Below are 21,871 nucleotides of genomic sequence, written 5' to 3' on the forward strand. Positions count from 1 at the left end.
GAGGCTGAGGCAGGAGAATCGCTTGAACCCAGGAGGCAGAGGTCGCAGTAGGGGGAGATCGGGCCACTACACTCCAGCCTGGGCGACAGAGTGAGACTCTGTCTCAACAAATAAATAAATAAAATTTTAAAAAAGTGAATTTATTTTCCCAGATAATTCCTGTTTCGGGAGCGGCATTTTTTTTTTTAAAAGGTAGCTACTTTCCCATCAAACACCCCTGTCCCAACCTCCCCCTTCTCCGGGGCTTCTTTTTTGACCTGATCCCTCGGTGATCTTTGACGCTGGGCTTTGCTGCACGGCAGGTGCCACTCATCCTTCACCCCTCCCCTCCCAGCTCACCCTCTTCGCCGCCTGGTCTCAGGGTCTTCTTCACTCCTTTCTCCCTCTCCTTGTTTCTCTCCCATCCCATTCCTGGAAGTTGTGGACTGGAGGTGGCTGCTCTGGCTTCTCCTCCCTCCTAGGACCCTCAGATAGTGTTGGGGACAGGGGGAGTGCGGCGGGGAGGGTACAGGATGGGCTGGCGAGGAGAGTGAGTGCTGGGCTCGCACCGGGAGCCGGGAGCCTGACGTCACCACGCCCTGCCTGTCAATCTCCAGCGCGCGCCGCTCGCAGCCGCCTTTTCTGCCACCAACTGTGTCTCTCACTCGCGGCGCCGGCACAGCGACAAGCGCCCCGCGCTTGCCTCCTCCCCGGCCCGGCCGCCTCCTGCAGGCAGCTGCTCCGTCCGCGCGGGGAGCTCAGCCCGGCGCCCCGCCTCGGCGCCCATGACCAGCGACTTCCAGAAGTCCTGACGCCCCAGGTGAGTGGCCGAGTTCCCCAGGGAACTTTGAGGATGTGGGGAGAGGAGGGGAGAAAGATAGCCAGGGGACAGGTCTTTCCAGAAGAGGAGAAATGGAGCCAACCTTGACTCCGACCCTCCGCTGCCCCCATACACACACCCTAGTCTCTCCTCCCAGACCCCCTTCGCAGGGGTCTCTGGGCTCCATGGCGCTCCAGGCTTCGCAATAGCAGAAACTTCGCTTTCAGCACCGCGGACAGCGTCTCCGCTGCCCAGCTCCGTGGGGATGTCCTCGTCGCGCCGCCACGACACGGGCGGGACTCTCCCGGGATGACACTCCTAGCTTGGTGCACTCGGGTGCGTGTGCAAATACAGGCACCCTTGGAGAATTGATCCTTGTGCATGTGAGTGCATGTTGTCCTGATGTATATCTGCAAAAACTCAGAAGTCCGCGTGGGCATTTCACTCACTCACTCACTCAACAGGTATTTATTTTGGGTTCGCACTTAACCCACGATTCCCCGATTTGCTCTGGGGTCCCAGGGTGGGGTGGGCAACTCAAGTGGGGCAATGTGAGAGGAGGCTCTACGCGTGGGGAAGTTTCCTGGCAGCCTGAAGTGTACACCTGACGCCTGCACTCCCTCCCTATGCAGGGTGCAAATCCGGCCACGATGAACGCGAGCGCCGCCTCGCTCAACGACTCCCAGGTGGTGGTAGTGGCGGCCGAAGGAGCGGCGGCGGCGGCCACAGCAGCAGGTGGGCCGGACACGGGCGAATGGGGACCCCCTGCTGCGGCGGCTCTGGGAGCCGGCGGCGGAGCTAATGGGTCTCTGGAGCTGTCCTCGCAGCTGTCGGCTGGGCCACCGGGACTCCTGCTGCCAGCGGTGAATCCGTGGGACGTGCTCCTGTGCGTGTCGGGGACAGTGATCGCTGGAGAAAATGCGTTGGTGGTGGCGCTCATCGCGTCCACCCCGGCGCTGCGCACGCCCATGTTCGTGCTGGTGGGCAGCCTGGCCACCGCTGACCTGTTGGCGGGCTGTGGCCTCATCTTGCACTTTGTGTTCCAGTACGTGGTGCCCTCGGAGACTGTGAGTCTGCTCACGGTGGGCTTCCTGGTGGCCTCCTTCGCCGCCTCTGTCAGCAGCCTGCTGGCCATTACGGTGGACCGCTACCTGTCCCTGTATAACGCGCTCACTTATTACTCGCGCCGGACACTGTTGGGCGTGCACATCCTGCTTGCCGCCACCTGGACCGTGTCCCTAGGCCTGGGGCTGCTGCCCGTGCTGGGCTGGAACTGCCTGGCAGAGCGCGCCGCCTGCAGCGTGGTGCGCCCGCTGGCGCGCAGCCACGTGGCGCTGCTCTCCGCCGCCTTCTTCATGGTCTTCGGCATCATGCTGCACCTGTACGTGCGCATCTGCCAGGTGGTCTGGCGCCACGCACACCAGATCGCGCTGCAGCAGCACTGCCTGGCGCCACCCCATCTCGCCGCCACCAGAAAGGGTGTGGGTACACTGGCTGTGGTGCTGGGCACTTTCGGCGCCAGCTGGCTGCCCTTCGCCATTTATTGCGTGGTGGGCAGCCATGAGGACCCGGCGGTCTACACTTACGCCACCCTGCTGCCCGCCACCTACAACTCCATGATCAATCCCATCATCTATGCCTTCCGCAACCAGGAGATCCAGCGCGCCCTGTGGCTCCTGCTCTGTGGCTGTTTCCAGTCCAAAGTGCCCTTTCGTTCCAGGTCCCCCAGCGAGGTCTGAAGGGCTTGCTCCGTGTCCTCTCACCAACACCACACCCCAACAAGCCAGCCTTTGGTAAGCTTGGTGCCTGCTGACGAACTCTGAGATCCCAATGGTGTGAGTCTGACTTTGGAAAGAAAAAGGGACTAAAGAGAAATGTAACAAACTCACAAGGACAAAGAGGCTTGTTGGCACTTTACATATACAGTGTATACATGTGTACATATATATACAAATATTTGTATCTTCTGGAGGTGTTCAGGATGTGGAGCTTCCTATTCTGTGAAAAAACAAGAAAAAGATATGGTTGTATACTCAAATTGTACATCACATTTGTCAAACGAAGACATTCCAATACTGCTTAATTATAGCACTTTATTTTTAGCTGCTGAACTGCCAAAACAGTGTTGCCATTTTCAAGGGCAGGGAAAAGGGAGTAAAAGGTGTATTTTTGTTGTATGTGATAGAATATTTTGCTGCACATGCATCAACAAATTACAACATATTTTGTACACGAATAAACCCATTACAAGAATGTAATTTGGGGTATGTGACTGACTATAGAATTACCATTAGAGAGCTGAATTATAAGTGTATGAGTGTCTTTCTTTCCTTTCTTTCTTGCTTGCTTGCTTTCTCTTGCTTTCTCTCTTTCTCTTTCATTTGTTTGAGATAGAATCTCACTCTGTCACCCAGGCCTGAATGCAGTGGCACAATCGTAGCTCAGTGCAGCCTTGAACTCCTGGGCCCAAGAAATCCTGCCTTAGCATCCCTAGTAGCTGGGACTACAGGCATGCCACAGCATGCAGCTTACTTTATTTTTTTTTAAGTTTTTAAAATTTCAATAGTTTAGAGGGTACAGGTGGTTTTTGGTTACATAGATGAGTTCTTTAGTAGTGAATTCTGAGATTTTAGTGCACCTGTCACCTGAGCAGTGTACACTGTACCTGATATGTAATCTTTTATCCCTCACCTCCCTCCCAACCTCTCCCCACTGCAAGTCCCCACAGTCCATTATATCACTCTGTACGGTTTTGTGTCCTCATAGCTTAGCTCCCTCTTATAAGGGAGATCATATGGTATTTGATTTTTCATTCTTGAGTTACTTCACTTAGAATAATGGCCTCCAGCTTCATCCAGGTTGCTGCAAAAGACATTATTTCACTTCTTTTTATGGCTGAGTAGTATTCTGTAGTATATCTATATCTATATATCTATATATAACCTTTTCTTTATCCAATCCTTGGTTGAAGGGCACATAGGTTGGTTCCATATCCTTGCAATTGCAAGTTTATTATGTAGCATCATTCTCCTGAGAAAACCTTAATGTAAAAAAAATATGCATTTGCACATTGTTCATAAACTTTCACTGAAATACTAAATTTACATCATTGTGGTTGGGGAGGGAGGGTGCAGGAAGGGAGTAATATATTCATGTGGCAGTATTCACAGGACAACGAAAGGTTACTGGTGTTATCTGTGCAATTTAGTCTACTCCCTTGGTTACTGGGTTTGGAAAACAAGTATCCGAGGATGTCCGAAAACATAACTTTCTCTCATTCCCTGTGCACTTGTGAATCCTGAAACCACAACTTTCAGTTGTAATTTTTCCAGTGTGGCAAGAATTTTAAATGTTTAAAATTCATGTTGACTTAATACATTGTTGCTGGCCAGATCTTGTAGTAAAATGCACAGGCTTGTAAAATGAATAAATTCTTCCAAGACAGAATTCCAAGATATATACCTCCAACCTCATGAAGTACACAAAATTATATCCAGTATCCTCTCTTGAAGTACTTTCATCTTCAAAAGAGGGCACTAAAATCCTTAAGCTCTAAACATTCCCATTCCACTGGTAGGTGTGAGTCATGATGATTCCACTCCTTCCTTTCTTATGGGATGATGTGAGGATAAATCGGAGAACACATGAGGGCATGCTCTGAACCCTCTGTGAATTAATATGCACACCAGCACAAGTCGTTACTACTCTTATGCCTTAGGAAAATACACACAAGCAAATTTATTCAGTTCCTACTATCCTATTACAATTGAGTTCCTAGACACAATTCCGCGGATTGGAATATGGAAGTGAAAAAAAAAAAAAAAACAGGCAAGAAGTCTCTGAACTCCATAGTGCTACCTTCTAGTGGGGAAGATGGCCTACAAGCAAACAAACAAATATATAATGTCATGTAAGGATAAATGCTGACAAAGAAAATAAAGGAGGATGAGGGATGGAGTGCTCCAGTTAGGGCAGCCAGGGAAGATCTCTCTGAGGAGATAACATCTAGGAGGAAAGCTCAGTGAAGGGAGAATGAGATGCATGAGCATGCAAGGGAAGAGCTTTCCAGACAGAGGAAGCAGTAGGTGTGAAGGCTTCCAGGTGGGAGCATGGCCTTCAAGTTCAAGTAACAGCAAGGAGGTCAATGTGGCTAGACAGGCTGAACAAGGAGAAGAGAGGCATGCAGTTAACTTGGGGGACCTGGGATATGATCATCTCAAACTTCACAGGCCACTATAGGAACTTGGGCTTTGACCCTGAGTGATATGAAAGTGACATGATATGGTTTATATTTTTTAAAAATCACTCTAGCTCTCCGTTGAAAATAGTCTCTAGGAGGCTCAGAGTGAAAGCAGGAGATAGGGGTCTATAAATATAATCCCCATGAGAAACGACAATGGCTTGGAGCACAATGGCAGTGGTGGAGATGGTGAGAAGTAGTAGGTTCTAGAAATGTGTTGAAGGATAGATGGGAGGTGGGGCATGAAAGAAAAAAGTTTGGAATTCATCAAATGAGTGAATGCAGGCGTCTTTAGTGAGCAAGGAAAAACTGAAGGTTGGGGGGGTGTACATTGGGAAATGTGATGATTAATTTTATGTGTCAACTTGGCCAGATAATAGGGAGCCCAGATATTTGGTCAAACACATTTTGATCATTTAAAGGCCTGAATAGAACAAAAATATTGGCGTCCCCCAAGCAAGAAAGAAGTCTTCAGTGGGTTTCCCTTGGACTCCACTTGCAACATTGGCTCTTCCTGGTTCTATAGAAGATGGTCTTGAGACTGGAACTACAGCATCAACTTCCCTGGGTCGTCAGCCCCCTGGCCCACCTTGCAGATTTTGGACCTGCCAGCCTCCATAATCATTGAACAATTCCTTAGAATACATGTCTTCATGTGCACATATGTGCGCACACACACACACACACACGCACATCCGATGGGTAGGATATATCTATGTACATATACATCCTATTGGTCCTGTTTTTCTGAAGAATGCTGACCAACACAGGAAGGGTGGCAAACTTAAAAAGTTAGTTTTAAATACCTAGAGAGCTCACGTGTGCAGTTTATTCATTTATTTATTTCAAAACACTTCTATAGCACTTACTATATGCCAGACACTGCTCTAAATCCTTTACAAATATTAGCTTATGTAATCACCACCTTTATTTAATTCTAAACTGGTTAGGTCTCAGCAGGAGACAAATGGCACACTCAAACCAGGTGACTGAGGAGAGTTTAATGAGAAGACTATTTATAAAAGTGTGAGCATAGTTAAGGGAAATCAACAAGGAATGGTGAAACACCCCCAGAGCTGGCACCAGCAGGGCTGCGAGAAGGGGGAAGAAGAGAGAGCAATTACTGGAACCAGGAGAGAGGGCTTTAGGTCTCAGCTGTCCAGCAGGAGCTATGGCCTTCAACAGATGAAGGCAGCAACTGCCAACCTATGGCTTGACAGGGAGAGATCTGGGAGAATAAATTACTCTCTTCCCTCCGTCCCACCTCTTGATGGAGGCTTCCATTAACTAAACTCAGTCAGAAGCCAGACAGCAAGACAACTCTTTGGTGCAGGCCACACAGATCAGCTTCCCTGGGCACTGAGCAGATAGAGAAGGGTGAGAAGTGGACCTGCTGGTGCAAACAGAGAATATCCAGCACAAACGCTGTGAGCTCAGTACTCTTGTTGCTCCACTTTTTAGCTAAGGAAATGGAGGCACAGAGAGGTTAGCTATGCATATCTGGAATTCAGGACCAAGGTCTAAGCAGGACAAATGAATAGGGGACTTGTCAACCTATAGGTAGTATGTAAAGCCATGGGTCTAGAAGGGGTCACCTCATGAGTACTCATAGACGGAAAAGAGAAGAGGGCCAAGGACTGAGCCCAAGGAAATGGCAGCATTTAGAAATCAAGAAGAAATAGAGGATCAAGCAAGGGAGAAAGAAAAGTGATCAGTGAGGTGGGAGGAAACCAAGAGTACAGTGACCCCAAAAATAAAGAAGAAAAAAGTGTGTGGGGAAGAAGTAGTCAACTGGCTCAAATGCAGCTGAGAGAATAAGTAAAATGAGAACTTCAAAAAATGGCTAAAGATGATGTCATGTGAATGTCATTGGTGAACTTGACAAGAAAAGCTTCAGGAGAGAGAGAGAAGAAAAAAAGCCTGACTGTAGAAGGTACAAGAGAAAATATATGAACAATCTAGTCTCCAGCAACTCACAACAGAACTGTGACCTTTTCAACACTATAAAACACACTACATTTTATAGATGCAGAGTTTTACACTGTCTATAAATTCAAATCAGGGAAGATCAGCATTATTGCTCACTCATCAAATTAAAATTTTCTAAAGTATTAACCATCATGGACTCTTCAGCATCACCAGACACTGGTTCAGGTCCTATAATCATCTGGAATGCATTCAAGTGAACTAAAATGTAAAAGCTCGTGCTGTCAACTTTCTCATGTGTGATGGGGAAAACAGTATAATTTCAGAAGTAGAACAAAGAAGTCAATATTATTTTATCTTTTATACTCACGGAGAAAAATTTCTTGCAATCATCACATTAAGAAAGTTCAACACTAGAATAATAAGACACAAACCATGGATCTGTCTTCAATGCACTTATTAATATTCAATATCAGCCCTGGTCCTAATAAAAATGTTTGGGAGAGCCAAGTTTAAGAAGACACTAAACAATCAAGTTGTTACTACTGCTGACTTACACAGTTGGCCAAGCTGTGTAATGTCAGCAGGCTTAATATTAACCAACCTGGGAATATGAAAATATAAAACTGTGGGAAGATCTTGAAACATTTCCACAGAAGAAAGTCACATATTCATTTGACCTATCAAATATTAATTAAGAATTACCTACTGCAAGATCCTATGCTAGTTGCTAGGAACATAGTCTTTTAAAAAATTCTTTAAATTTTTTTATTTTTAATTTTTTGTGGGTACATAGTAAGTATACGTATTAAAACATGCAGTCTTGGAGAAAGGCAAGACTCACTCAAACAGCTAACTGCCTACCCACTTTGTTGTCTAATGGGCATCCTGAATTTAACACATTTAAAATTGGACCACTGATCTTCACCCTTGAACCTGATCTTTATCCCTTATGTATAAGTTAACAACAATGTCATCTTTCTGGGTATTCAGGCCAGAAACCTTAGACTCACACTGGCCCTTCTATTTCTCTCATACCTCACAATCAATGTGTCAGCAAAGCCTGTTATCTTTACCTTCAAAGTATACCCAGAATCCAGCCACTTCTCACCAACCACACCATTCTCATCATCTCTTGCCTGAATTACTATAGCAGCTTCCTGTCTTGTCTCCCACTTTCAGTTGTTGTGCCTATCCACCCACTATCTACACAGTGGCTCACCCACATAAACAGTTGCTCCTTGACTACTCTTCAGATTTAGGCATAAACCCACCAGGAGTTCTTTATTTTATTTTATTTTAATTAATTAATTAATTTTGTTTTTGAGACAGAGACTCACTCTGTTACCCAGCCTGGAGTGAAATGCCATATAAGGCAATAGATACAGCTCTGAGAACAGCACTAATGAAAAGTATGACAACAAAAGTATGCACAGAATAGAAAAGGATCCAACAGGAATGTCAGGAAAATGTTGTGCAGGTCTCCACTCAGGAGGCAACACCAAGCTGAGTCTAGAAGAACAAAAGAAATTTTGAAGGCATTGAAGGGGGTGGAGGGTGTTCTAGGCCAAGAGGGCAGCATGAAGCACAAAAGCATAGGCCACTCAGAGAAATGCAGGCCATTCAGCACGGCTGGAGTGAATAAGATGTAGAGACCAGAGAGGCGGTGGCAGGAGATGAGTCTGGAGAGATAGAAGGAACCAGAGCACAAACAGCTGCATTGACAATGGATGTAGATGGAAAAGACTGGAACCCAAACACCATTTGGGAGGCTGGTTGCAGTAATGCAAGTGAGAGGTGATAACAGCATGAGCTAAGCAGGGCAGAGGGCTGGGGAGGAGATGAACTCAAGAGATCTCAAAGAAGTAGAGTGTCTCAGACTCAGTGAGTGATTGTAGGGGCTGAAGAACAGTTTAGAAGTCAAGAGTGTTAAACTGGGTGAATTCACTGAAATGGAAACATAGAGGGAGAGGAAGATTTGAGTAAGAGAATAATGAGTCAAGCTTTCTATGTATTGAATTTCAGGATCTGTGAGATATCAAGTGGCCCTGTGGCTTTGGAGCTCAATATTATTTTATCTTTTATACTTTGAAGCTCACAAGGATGCTTGGAATGGAGACATAATTTCTGTAGTCATTTACCTTACAGTGGAAGTGAAGCTATGGGAGGAAATGGGAAGAGGCCAAGGTCACAGTCCGGGACTAGTAACATATGGAAGTAGAATGAAGAAAAGGAAAAGGGAAAAGGAGACCTAGGAGTAGCATCCAGGGAGAGCTTGAGAAGCCGAGAGGATGTGATTAAGTGTGTAAAGGCTGACAAGACATCAAGTAAGATAGGGATTGGCAAGGGTTCAATTTAGGAACATGGTGGTCATTGACAGCTTCAGTGAGAGCAGCTTCTATGGAGAGTAGGATGAAAACTAGATTGAGTGGATTGAGGAGAAAATGGGAATTTTCATGTTTTTCAATAAATTTAGCTTTAAATGGAAGGAGAGAGATAGATAGTATCTAGATGGAAATACAAAGTCACAAGATAATCTTTCTCACTTTTAGACTGAGGAGAAATCACCACATAACTGGAAACACTGAAAATAGGAGAGGGGGAAGATGGCTGACAGAGTCAGGCTTGACAGGAGGAAGATGGGGTCCAGGACATAGTGTCAGAGGAAAGAGGAGTATAGACAGGAGGAGGTGGGGACACAGTTACCCTGCTCTGACAGGAGGCAAGGTGGGAATAATTGTTACTGATAGATCTAAGTTTATGGGAGGTGGGAGGAAGTTCACAGAGTTCCTACCTGACAACCTAGATTCATCTGAAGGAGGAGTGCCAGTTAAGAGACTTTTACAAGAAGTATCGAGAACCTGAGTTGATGACATTGGGAACAAAGCTGCACACTTGAGACACTGTAATCATTTAACAAAAGGTAAAGTTCAGACCATACAAGCACTGCAAAGATGTAGAGCAATTAGAATTCTCATAGACTGATGGAGGAAAAGTAAAATGGTACAAACACTTTGGAAAATCTTTAGGTGGTTTCTCAAAAAGTTAAACAAAGTCCTAACATGTGACTCAGCCACTCCACTAGTAAGTATTTACCCAAGAGAAATGAAAGAATATGTCTACATAAAGGCTTGCACATGAATGTTTATAGCAGCTTTATTTTTAATAGCCAAAAACTAGAAACAATTCAAATATCCATCAACAGTGAATGAGTATACAAATGGTGGTACATCCATATAATAGAATGCTACCCTGAAATTTAAAAAAATGAACTATTGGTACATGCAACACCATGGATATGTCTTCAAATAATTATGCTGAGTGAAAGAAGCCAAACCAAAAAAAAAGAGCAAATAGAGAAGTATTCTCTTTACACAAAATCCTTTAAAATGTATGGTGACAGAGAAGATCAATGGTTGGGATTGGGGGTGTAGGAATGAGAGAGAGGAAGGGATTGAAAAGGAACACAATGAAAGTTTTGGAGTGATATGTTCCATCAGTACCTAGTTTATTGAGAGTTTTTAACATGAAGGGATGTTGAATTTTATCAAAGGCCTTTTCCGCATCTATTGAGATAATCATGTGGTTTTTGTCTTTGGTTCCGTTTGTGTGATGGATTATGTTTATTGATTTGTGTATGTTGAACCAGCCTTGCTCCCAAGGATGAAGCCAACTTGATCATGGTGGACAAGTTTTTTGATGTGCTGCTGAATTTGGTTTGCCAGTATTTTACTGAGGATTTTCGCATCAGTCCTCATCAGGGATATTGGCCTGAAGTTTTCTTTTTGTTGTTGTTGTGTCTCTTCCAGGTTTGGGTATCAGGATGATGCTGGCTTCATAAAATGAGTTAGGGAGGAGTCCCTCCTTTTCACATGTTTGGAATAGTTTCAGAAGGAATAATACCAGCTCCTCTTTGTTTTTCTGGTAGAATTCAGCTGTGAATTCGTCTGGTCCTAGGCTGTTTTTGGTTGGTAGGCTATTAATTAATGCCTCAATTTCAGAGCTTGTTATTGGTCTATTCAGGGATTCTTCTTCTTCCTGGTTTAGTCTTCGTATGTTTTTTGAGTCCAGGAATTTATCCATTTCTTATAGATTTTCTAGTTTATGTGCACAGCTATTTATTACAAACCCACAGCTAATATCATATTTAATGGGCAAAAGCTGGAAACATTCCCTTTGAAAACCTGTACAAGACAAGGATGCCCTCTCTCACCACTCCTATTCAGCATAGTATTGGAAGTTCTGGCCAGGGTAATCAGGCAAGCGAAAGAAATAAAGGACATTCTAATAGGAAGGGAGAAAGTCAAATTGTCTCTGTTTGCAGATTAGATGATTTTATGTTTAGAAAACCCCGTCATCTCAGCCCTAAAACTTCTGGAACTGATAAGCAACTTAAGCAAAGTCTCAGGATACAAAATCAATGTGTAAAAATCACAAGCATTCCTTTACACCAATAATAGGCAAGCAGAGAGCCAAATCATTAGTGAACTCCCATTTACAATCTCTACAAAGAGAATAAAATACCTAGGAACACAGCTAACAAGGGACGTGAAAGACCTCTTCAAGGAGAACTACAAACCACTGCTGAAGGAAATAAGAGAGAGGACACAAACAAATGGAAAAATATTCCATTCTCACAGATAGGAAGAATCAATATCATGAAAATAACCATACTGCCCAAAGTAATTTACAGATTCAATACTATTCCCATCAAACTACCATTGACATTCTTCACAGAATTAGAAAAAACTATTTTAAATATCATATGGAATCAAAGAAGACCATGTATAGCCAAGACAATCCTAAGCAAGAAGAACAAAGCTGGAGGCATCACACTGCCTGACTTCAAACTATACTACAAGGCTACAGTAACCAAAACAGCATGGTACTGGTACCAAAACAGCATGGTACTGGTACCAAAACAGACATATAGACCAATGGAGCAGAACAGAGACCTCAGAAATTACATCACACATCTACAACCATCTGATCTTCGACAAACCTGACAAAAACAAGCAATGGGGAAAGGACCACCTATTCAGTAAATGGTGCCGGAAAAACTGGCTAGCCATATGGAGAAAACTGAAGCTGGACCCCTTCCTTACACCTTACACAAAAATTAACTCAAGATGGATTAAACACTTAAATGTAAAACTCAAAACCATAAAAACCCTAGAAGAAAACCTAGGCAGTACCATTCAGGACATAGGCATGGGCAAAGACTTCATGACTAAAATGCCAAAAGCAATTACAACAAAGGCCAAAATTGACAAATGGGATCTAACCAAACTAAAGAGCTTCTGCACAGCAAAAGAAACTATTATCAGAGTGAACAGGCAACCTACAGAATGGGAGAAAATTTTTGCAATCTACTCATCTGACAAAGGTCTAACTTCCAGAATTTACAAGGAACTTAAATATATGTACAAGAAAAAAACAAACAACCCCATCAAAAAGTGGGCAAAGGATATGAACAGATACTTCTCAAAAGAAGACACTTACACAGCCAACAAACATGTGAAATAAAACTCAACATCACTGATCATCAGAGAAATGCAAATCAAAACCTCAATGAGATACTATCTCATGCCAGTCAGAATGGTGATTATCAAAAAGTCAAGAAACAATAGATGCTAGTGAGGATGTGGAGAAATAGGAAGGCTTTTACACTGTTGGTAGGAATGTAAATTAGTTCAACCATTGTGGAAGAGAGTATGGCAATTCCTCAAGGATCTAGAACCAGAGATACCATTTGGCCCAGGAATCCCATTACGGGGTATATACCCAAAGGAATATAAATCAATCTACTAAAAAGATACACACACGTATGTTTACTGCAGCACTATTTACAATAGCAAAGACTTGGAAGCAACCCAAATGCCCATCGGTGACAGGCTGGATAAAGAAAATGTGGCACATATACACCATAGATTACTATGCATCCATAAAAACGAATGAGATCATGTCCTTTGCAGGGACATGGATGAAGACGGAAGCCATCATCCTTAGCAAACTAACACAGGAACAGAAAACCAAACACCGCATGTTCTCACTTATAAGTGGGAGTTGAACATTGAGAACACATAGACACAGAGAGGAGAACAGCACACACCAAGGCCTGTTGGGGGTTGAGAGGAGGGAACTTAGAGGATGGGTCAATAGGTGCAGCAAACCACCATGGCACATGTGTACTCATGTAACAAACCTGCATGTTCTACACATGTATCCTGTTTTATTTTAGAAGAAATAAAGAAAGAAAAAGGAACATTTGGGGTGATGAATATGCTTCTTATCTTAACTGTGATGATGGTTTCACCAGCACATAAATATGTCAAAAGTCATCAAATTACACACTTTAAAGATGTACTGTTCATTGTATCAATTATACTTCAATAAGCTTGTAATAAATAAAGGTCAGAAAAAGAGCTATAGTACAATAGCAGATAATTTAAAATAATGCCACATGAAAATAAAATGCCAAGTCCCAATATAGTGTGATAGGCTAAGTTGTGTGCTGCAGTAACAAATAATCCCCAAGTCACAGTGGCTTGACACAACAAAGATTTGTGCCATGTTACCTGCAGTGTCTGGGAGACTTCACAATGTAACGCTTCTCTATGCAGCAATATAGCCATTCATCTTCTGGCTCTATCCCCTCAACTTGAGGACTTCTCTGTAATTACCGGGGCAGGGAAGAGAGTACTGGAGGGTCTCATGCAAGCAATTAAATGTTTTAGCCCATAAGTGACAGTTCCATTTACAGTTCATAAGTGACTCTTCCACTCTCAGACCTAGTCATATGACCTCACCTAACTACAAGGGTAATATTCCTGAGTGCTCAGAAAGAAAGGGGAATCAGAAATGAATGCATTTGAGAAGATTTTACCATTCATGGCTTCAAGAACAAATACATCATCTTTGCCATCCCAAAATGAACATCAGGTTTCAGAGAGAGAAGAGATTTGCAAGGTTGAAACCCAAATTTTCAAATATTATTTAAGACTAGACAGAAGTTTACAGTTCTTTAATAAAACTTATGTAATAAGGATGTTGGGTTAAGTTAGCTGAATACAGTATAAATAAGGAAAAACTTGAGGTAAACATAAAGAAAGGGCTGTTCCAGAGATGAGTCTGATTTTCTAGCCTCAGCCAGACTTTGCCCCTGGTCTCACAGGAAAGGAGAATTGTGAAAGTTTAGCATAAACCCTTCTTCAATGTGACAGTAAGCTGTGGCTTTAGCACATAACCCAAATACAGAGCATTCCTGGAAGCTGGGTTAGGCCATATAAACTGTCCTTTTCTTTTACCCCAAGAAGGGCTAATGAACCTCAGTCCAAAGCGTGACTTGCTTTGCCCAGTTTAAGCCCTCAGTACTCAAACTCAGGTCTCAGATCTTGCCACTAATCATTACAAAACAAACCAAAGCAAACTTAAACCTCCATACCTGGGGAGAGGAGAGAGAGAGACAGAGAGAGAGAGAGAGAGAGACAGCGAGAGAGGGAGAGACAGAGAGACCCAGTGGCTAGTTAGACTGGACCTAGCCAACTCAGAGGAGCATAGCCAGGGGAACTAGCTAGGCTCCAGACAAGAAGCAGTGCTTGGCCCTTCCACTCCAGCCAGGAAGAAGGGAGTAAGCAGTTAGCCACTTGCCAGATAGACAAACTGGATTGATGCTCTTGTCATTTAGGGGTATAGAGAACAGGAAGATGGGGAGAGAGAAAGAACAGCACCTTACAGCATACCAGCGTTGTTGTAAGGTTTAAATGAGTTAATAAATTAAGTTAGAATAGTGCCTGGTACAGGTGCCTTAGCTACTATCATTATTACTCTCGTTTTTATTACTATTAAGCAGAGTTTATGAATGCTAAACTTCATAGTCTAGATTTTATAGCCGTAAGTGCGTTTTGCTTTTCAAGTTTCCCTCTATTGCACTCATAAAATATTTCTCATATGTTACCTGTTTTCAGTAATCTGCAAATCTTGAAAATTGCCATTTTGATATCTTTAGCTGCTGCTCTGAAAATAACTATTACTGACACGTAGTTAAGATTTATCTCCAAAACAGCAATTCAAATTAATGTTATGCCCATTTTTTCCAATAGACTAAAATGGAGATCTATGTGTTTGTTATAAAATATTGGTCTTCAATTTTCTAATAGAATGTTGATATTCAAGAATACCTGAGCAGAATAACATTAACACTGATTATATCATCTTGGCTTCCCCCAAACCAGTTTCTTCATACAGAAAAACTAAACAAAAAGAAAACCAACCAGCAAATACACACATTCTCTCTGTCTCTGTCTCTGTCTGTCTCTTTCTCTCCTTCTAACTCACACAGACACAGGCAGACTCATATGCACACACACACAGAAACACACACACATTATTATGGACATGGGAGTCCCTGTGACCTACCAGGGCTCACTCACTGGGAGGATATAATACGCACCCAGTAGTAGCTTGCATTTAAGGATGGTCTGCAAAACTGAATTATTCCCTAAAAAAAGCATAAGAAAGGAATTTGTTAGGATAAACTCCAGAGATATTGTCTTAGTCCATTTTGTGTTGCTGTAACAAAATACCTGAGACTGGGTAATTTATAAAGAAAAGAAATATATTTAGCTCACAATTCTTCAGACTGGGAAGTTCAAGGTTGAGCAGCTATATCTGGTAGCCTCTGGTGAGGGCCCTGTGCTGTGTCAAAACATGCTGGAGAAATGGAAGGACAAAACATGAAAGGCAACCTCACTTTATAAGAACTTGCTCTCTCAGAAACTAATCCATTCCCACAAAAACTAATCCAGTCTTGGGAGAAAGACATTAATCCATATTAATGACCTAATCACCTTTTAAAGGCACCACCTCCCAACACTAGCACACTGGGGACCAAGATTCAACATGAGTTTTGGTGGAGATTAACCAAATTCAAACCATAGCACATATTCATAAACTACAAGACCAACATTTCCAGCCAGAGTAGTGGCTGGATGAACATATTTGAACACAGACATGAATGCAAGGGAAAGAAGGGCCTACAGTCACTAAGAGAATTCTGAGTACAGTCACTTATCAGGCGCTGCACATTGGGTGGGAGGAAAAGGCTCTATGTATTACAGGCTGTCTGAATATGCAGGAGAGAACTGTGTGCCACAGACCTCCTTTTGTCTCAGCTTAAATTGTAGTGTAACCAAACACAACAACGATTACAGTACCTTGCAGTAGGGTGTTAGTGTACTACTGAAATAAGCCTTGTATCAAAAGAATAATTGCCCCTAGATTTTAAAAATTACTATTATTAGGGAAAACACACAGTAAATGAGCATGAGACAGCACTGTTACTTTTACTGGAAGGGTGTTAAGTTTGTGTTTTGCAAATATTATAAACAGGATAAATATGAAAACTATGGCAGAAAGTAAAGACAGCTAAATAATAATTTGAGAACATTTTGATAAATCATGTTTCCACTATTGTGGATGACCATCCACTTTATTACTGAAATGTCTGACAGCTGATAACATCAATTTTTGTTGCTGAGGCATTTAATTACTATGTGACAGGTGTCACTGAATGGGTTGGTACTAAACCAGCAGAACTTTCCATGCCATGCAAAGTGCTTGTGAAATCCAGTCTGCCTGGGGCTTGCAGATTGCACTTAACTCCAGGATCCTGTGACTATTTGTGACCTTCTTCCTCCCGCCGTAAGGCCACCTTCTCTATCCAGGGAGCCAACTGTGTTTGCTGGGGGGTTTGGTTGTGGCATCAGAGGGAATCATGGAGGCAGGGACCTTAGAAGCCATCTTTTGCAACTCCCTTGGGTTTCCATGATATCAGGTCTCAGAGAAAGAGGGACACTTATTCGAGATTGCACAGCTAGTAAATAGGGAAGACAGATTTGGAACTCAGTTTACCAGGGCTTCTTACTACATAAGGTGTTCAGCATTATGTCAGCTACACAGGCCCAGGTGTGTTCTTGCCTGTCTTTATAGCCCCTCTCTGCCCCTCCCTCTGCTCTCAGACACATCCCTTCCTTACGTCCTAGGAACACAGCTGGGCCAGCACTCCATCACCAACCCTGGTGCCCAGGCTGAGCTCTGAGCATTATTAGGGGTGGTGACACAAGCCTGACCTTTGGCAAACAGGGTGCTGATGGAGCTGTTTTCAGAGCCTGACACTGTCTTCTGGACACAGGCTCAGAGAGGATAGTCCCACAGCTCCAGAGTTCTTGATCTTTGATGTGATCAGAGGGGAAGGGAGTGTGAACCCCATGCTCTGCTTATCATTGTCTCAAGGCTCAAAGTGTGGCTGCCTTTCCTCTTTCTTTCAGAGCTTCACAAGACAAAATGATACTACCAAGGAGGCAGAGTTTGGTGGCAGCTTCCAGGTCTATTGTTGTAGACAACTCTCTTTGGCTAAGCATTCAGGGAGTTGGTAGACAAGTTGAGCCATCATCCCTAACACCAGAGCCAAACTCTCCTGAGCTCTGTAATTTAGTCCAGGACCTCTTTCATATCTTGTTCAGTGTACTCAGCATCATCTTCAACAACAAAATCATGCTGTTGGCCATCCTAAGGTCTTTAGGTAAAGCTTTTAGTCCAGTGAGTCAAAAGAGTTTTCTACCTCCTCCATTTATGTTTAATATAGATTAATGAGTTAAAAGTTTTAAAATTATTTTATTAAAAAATTAGAAGAAAATACAAGTGAGTATCTACCTCTTAAATCTCTGGGGTAAGGAAGACTTTCTAAAAGCAATGGACAGAATTACAAAGGTACATAAGAAATTAAAGCATGTGTGCCAAAACAAGCCCTGCCAGAAACAAAACTAAAAGACAAAGAACATAGCAGAGAAAATATTTAAAATATATATGATGTACCACTCAGCCATAAAAAGGAATGAATTAATGGCATTCGTAGCAACCTGGATGGGATTGGAGACTATTATTCTAAGTGAAGTAACTCAGGAATGGGAAACCAAACATCATATGTTCTCAATCGTAAGTGGGAGCTAAGCAATGAGGATGCAAAGGCATAAGAAAGACACTTTGGGGACACGGGGGAAAGGATGGGAAGGGGGTGAGGGATATAAGACCACAAATAGGGTTCAGTATATACTGCTCTGGAGATGGGTGCACCAAAATCTCATGAATCACCACTAAAGAACTTACTCATGTAACCAAATAGCACCTGTTCCCCAAAATCCTATGGAAATAAAAAGTTAAAAAAAATTAAAATAGGCCGGGTGCAGTGGCTCACACCTGTAATCCCAGCACTTTGGGAGGCCAAGGTGGGTGGCTCTCCTGAGGTCAGGAGTTCAAGACCGGCCTGGCCAACACGGCAAAACCCTGTCTTTACTAAAAATACAAAAATTAGCTGGGCGTGGTGGTGTGTGCCTGTAATCCCAGCTACTCAGGAGGCTGAGGCAGGGAGAATCACTTGAACCAGGGAGGCAGAGGTTGCAGTGAGCTGACATTGTGCCATTGCACTCCAGCCTGGGCTGACAAAGCAAGACTCCATCTAAAAAAAATTAAAATAAATATATAAATAAAATATGTATGACAAAGGGTTTACTCTCTTACATATGAAGAATTTTTACAAATCCAGAAAATGTTAATGAACCCAACAGGAAAATTGACAAAAATATAAAAGGTATTTCCTGAAGGAAAATGAATGGCTCTTGGATTGTATTGCCAAAGAAATGTGACTTAAAATGAGATGCCATTTCTTATCTAGCAAGTCAGGTAATTTTAAAAATGAAAGTATGAAATATTGACAAAGCAATAATCATAAAGTCTGTTGGGTTTCAAATATGTGTAGAACTAAAATAAAACAATAGTAAATTTTGTTGTCTAAGAGTAGAAACGTGTGAATCAGGAAAAAACTGTATGGTGGAAAATTTAACAAAGCCTTTGCAGTGTCTGGGAAATCGTGACAGTACTGTATTAGTTTCGTAGGGTTCCATCACAAATTACCACAAACTGCATGGCTTAAAACAACAGAAACTTATTCTTTCACAGTCCAGGAGGACAGCAATCTGAAAACAAGTTTTCTGTAGGGCTGAGATCTCTCTGAAGGCTCTATGGCTGAATCCGTCTTTTCCCTTTCCAGCTTTGGGTGGCTCCAGACATTCCTTGGCCCATGGCTTCATAACTCCAATCCCTGTTTCCTTGGCCTTCTCTCTGTCTTCTCTTCTGTTTCTTATAAGGATGTCTATCATTAGATTTAGGGCCCACCAAGATAATCCAGGATGATCTTGCCTCAAGATTCTTAATTACATATCCAAAGAGCCTTTTCCTAAATAAGATCACATTCACACATATGTTTTATTCAGCTTTTACTGCTGTTCTGTGTGGGAGAACTAGTTTATTACAGGCTAGCCCATCATAGTCAGAAATCCCTAATATGTTTTTAATGGGTATCATTCTATTTGAACGTGTTTCTGCAGAATGTATGTTTTGTATGCATATATTTTATATTTACATTAATGGCTGTGTACTGTGTGAGATCACATTGAATTCCTTACCTTTTTCTCTCAGCACCATGCCTTTAAGCTATGTTTGTAGCAACGTGAGTATCTAAATTTTGCTCCTCACTGTTGAATCTCACCGTGTGCTTTTACCACATTCTGGTCTCCCAGTAAAGAATCCCAGATGGCTTTCAACTTGCTAACACCACAAACAATATCAGAATGAACATTCCCAGGTATTTTTGAACTATATATACCTAGGAGCAGAATTACTAGGTGATTTGACCCAGAATTTCTCAGTCAAATAATGATGACATTTGACTAAGTGGTATTAAATAGCTTTCCCAAATGGCCTTATCTCTACCTCAATTTTCCAGTATTATGGAAGAGTATTTGGAATTTTCTGTACAGCAGAATAGATACAGTAGTGATGCTAATCATTGTGGTCTCATCCCCCACACCTGCTTTCTGCTCCGGAATCCTTAGTTTTACCACATTAACTGGTCCCCACAAGCCACAGCTGATTGACAAAGCCAGGCTCTAGGTCATGCTGAGCCACTTAGATTCTTTCTACCAAGAATTTGGGATAAGAACACTAAAAAGCCCAGTTAGAAAATAGTGGACACAAGGGGGAATCAGTCGAGAGAGAGAGAGAATTTGGGGAATGGAGGCTGGCACATACACATGGCTTCATTAGAGATGGAGGGAGCAGTTTATCTCTGTAATTCTCTGGACCTGGTCATCATGGATGTGGCTGAATTTTGGTTTCCATTTTCAATGTCTACCAGGATAATTGTTTGTTGAATCCTTAAAAAAAAAAAATATTGACTTCGCCTACACTAGCTCAAATGGGCTAAGTTTCTAGCAACCAAATAGCTCATAAGAAAATATGTAAAGTTGGGCTCAGTGGCATGTGCCTCTAGTCCCAGTTACTCAGGAGGCTGAGGCAGGAGGATCACATGAACCCAGGAATCTGGAAATGTAGTGCATTGTGATTGTGCCTGTGAGTAGCCACTACACTCCAGCCTAGGCAACACTGTGGGACTCCATCTCGGAGGGAGAGAGGGAGGGAAAGAGAGAGGGAAGGAGGGAAGGAGGGAAGGAAGAAGGAAGGAAGGAAGGAAGGAAGGAAGATGCATAATATTTTCCTGCCTTAGTAGACAGAGAACATTGTTTTTGTTAATAACGTTTTATTGGTACACAGCCAGCTTATTCATTTATACATTTCCTATGGTGCTTTCAAGCTCCCCTAGAGAGCTGGAATGCTCTAGCAACTGGTTTTATCTCTTCCCTCCTTATGGTCGCCCACTCTTTGTTGTTCCTTTTCCTTTGGTAGGGTTGCAGCACCATGGTCAGTTCCTCCTGTATCTGGCACCTCTTCTGTTGTCTGCTGGGCCCTCCCCCTTGCTGTGGCTTTCTTCCCTCTTTTCCCTGAAGCTTCTTACTTTGCACTTTTGCCTTGGAACATTGGAATTTTAGGGCCAGCATCAGTCATCCTATGCTTTGCTGGGGAGCTGTCCAGACACTCTGCATCTTCGTCAGTCGTCTCATTTGACATTCTCATTGATTATTTTCATCATAAATTAGTTTTCTTTTCAGATCCTCTACATCGTGGAAAGTTCTGGGAATGAAGCAGTGGAAAAATACAGAGGATTTCAACAGTTCTCTGGGATACATGAGATACCAGGCACTGGAACGGGGGAACCCCTGCATCTTCACTCAGACTCCGCTCAGGCACCTCCCCAAGCCTCTTCCTGTACTGCCCCAACTCCACACAGGGAAGGGACAGGCCAGGGTCCAGATAGGCACCTCTGCAGATTGTCTTGGCACACAGAGACCTCACCCTCAAGTACATCCTGCCCCTTAGAATTATCATTCTAGCCATCTTTGGGGTGAGAGATATGAGACAAGGAAGAGGCCCTAGATACCCAGGTCCATCTAAAGTCTTCCAAGACGTAGGTTTATACAAAACAGCCCTAGGCAGATCATGAAAGTTGTGATTTCTGCTAATTGGTGGCTGGTGTCCTGGGAGTTGGACTGGGGCCTCAGTCCTAGCTCTTCTCCTGAATGGCCATGTGACCTCAGATAAGGCCTTTCACCTCTCTGGCCCTCAGCTTGTTCATCAGCAATGAGGGGTTTTTGACTGAGATGAGTTCTGCCACTCTGTTCAGAGCAGTTGACTGGCCAAGATCCTATCTGTGAGGGAGCATAGAGAGATGCTATGTTGGCTGGGAACTAGCCCATTCCTTGGGATCTCAGGGAGGTCCCTTGCTTAAATATCTTGGGAGGGGGTTTATTATATCCAAAGGCTGCTCTGTGCTTTCTGGCTTTGACTGCAGCAGAAATGCTTTGAAACTTGATGGGATTTCATATTCTAACAGTTCCTTCCCCCAAAAGGCTCCAACTACATTGGAGAAAGGTCTATGAACAGCAGAGAAGTGT

At 43.1% G+C, this 21,871-nt stretch overlaps 1 protein-coding gene across 2 annotated transcripts; it reads left to right on the top strand.

The window, feature by feature from the left end:
- The first annotated feature begins 642 nt into the window (after nucleotides 1-642).
- Nucleotides 643-3,057, top strand: GPR6 (G protein-coupled receptor 6). 2 transcript variants are annotated; one of them, XM_054491565.2, is made up of 3 exons: nucleotides 643-799; nucleotides 1,027-1,135; nucleotides 1,432-3,057. In XM_054491565.2, exons 2-3 carry the CDS (start codon nucleotides 1,109-1,111, stop codon nucleotides 2,536-2,538), a joined length of 1,134 nt encoding a protein of 377 aa, XP_054347540.1. In that variant the 5' UTR covers nucleotides 643-799; nucleotides 1,027-1,108; the 3' UTR covers nucleotides 2,539-3,057. The 2 variants fall into 2 exon arrangements, with proteins under 2 accessions (XP_054347540.1, XP_054347541.1); XM_054491566.2 differs by lacking the exon at nucleotides 1,027-1,135.
- Nucleotides 3,058-21,871: the final 18,814 nt, after the last annotated feature.

Source organism: Pongo pygmaeus, chromosome 5 (assembly GCF_028885625.2).
Source record: "Pongo pygmaeus isolate AG05252 chromosome 5, NHGRI_mPonPyg2-v2.0_pri, whole genome shotgun sequence".
Classification (NCBI taxonomy): Eukaryota; Metazoa; Chordata; class Mammalia; order Primates; family Hominidae; genus Pongo; species Pongo pygmaeus.

Coding starts and splice junctions, on each gene's coding strand:
- GPR6 (XM_054491565.2), top strand. CDS start 1,109: ATGACACTCCTAGCTTGGTGCACTCGG. Junction 1,136..1,431: donor TCCTAGCTTGGTGCACTCGG/GTGCGTGTGCAA, acceptor CTCCCTATGCAG/GGTGCAAATCCGGCCACGAT.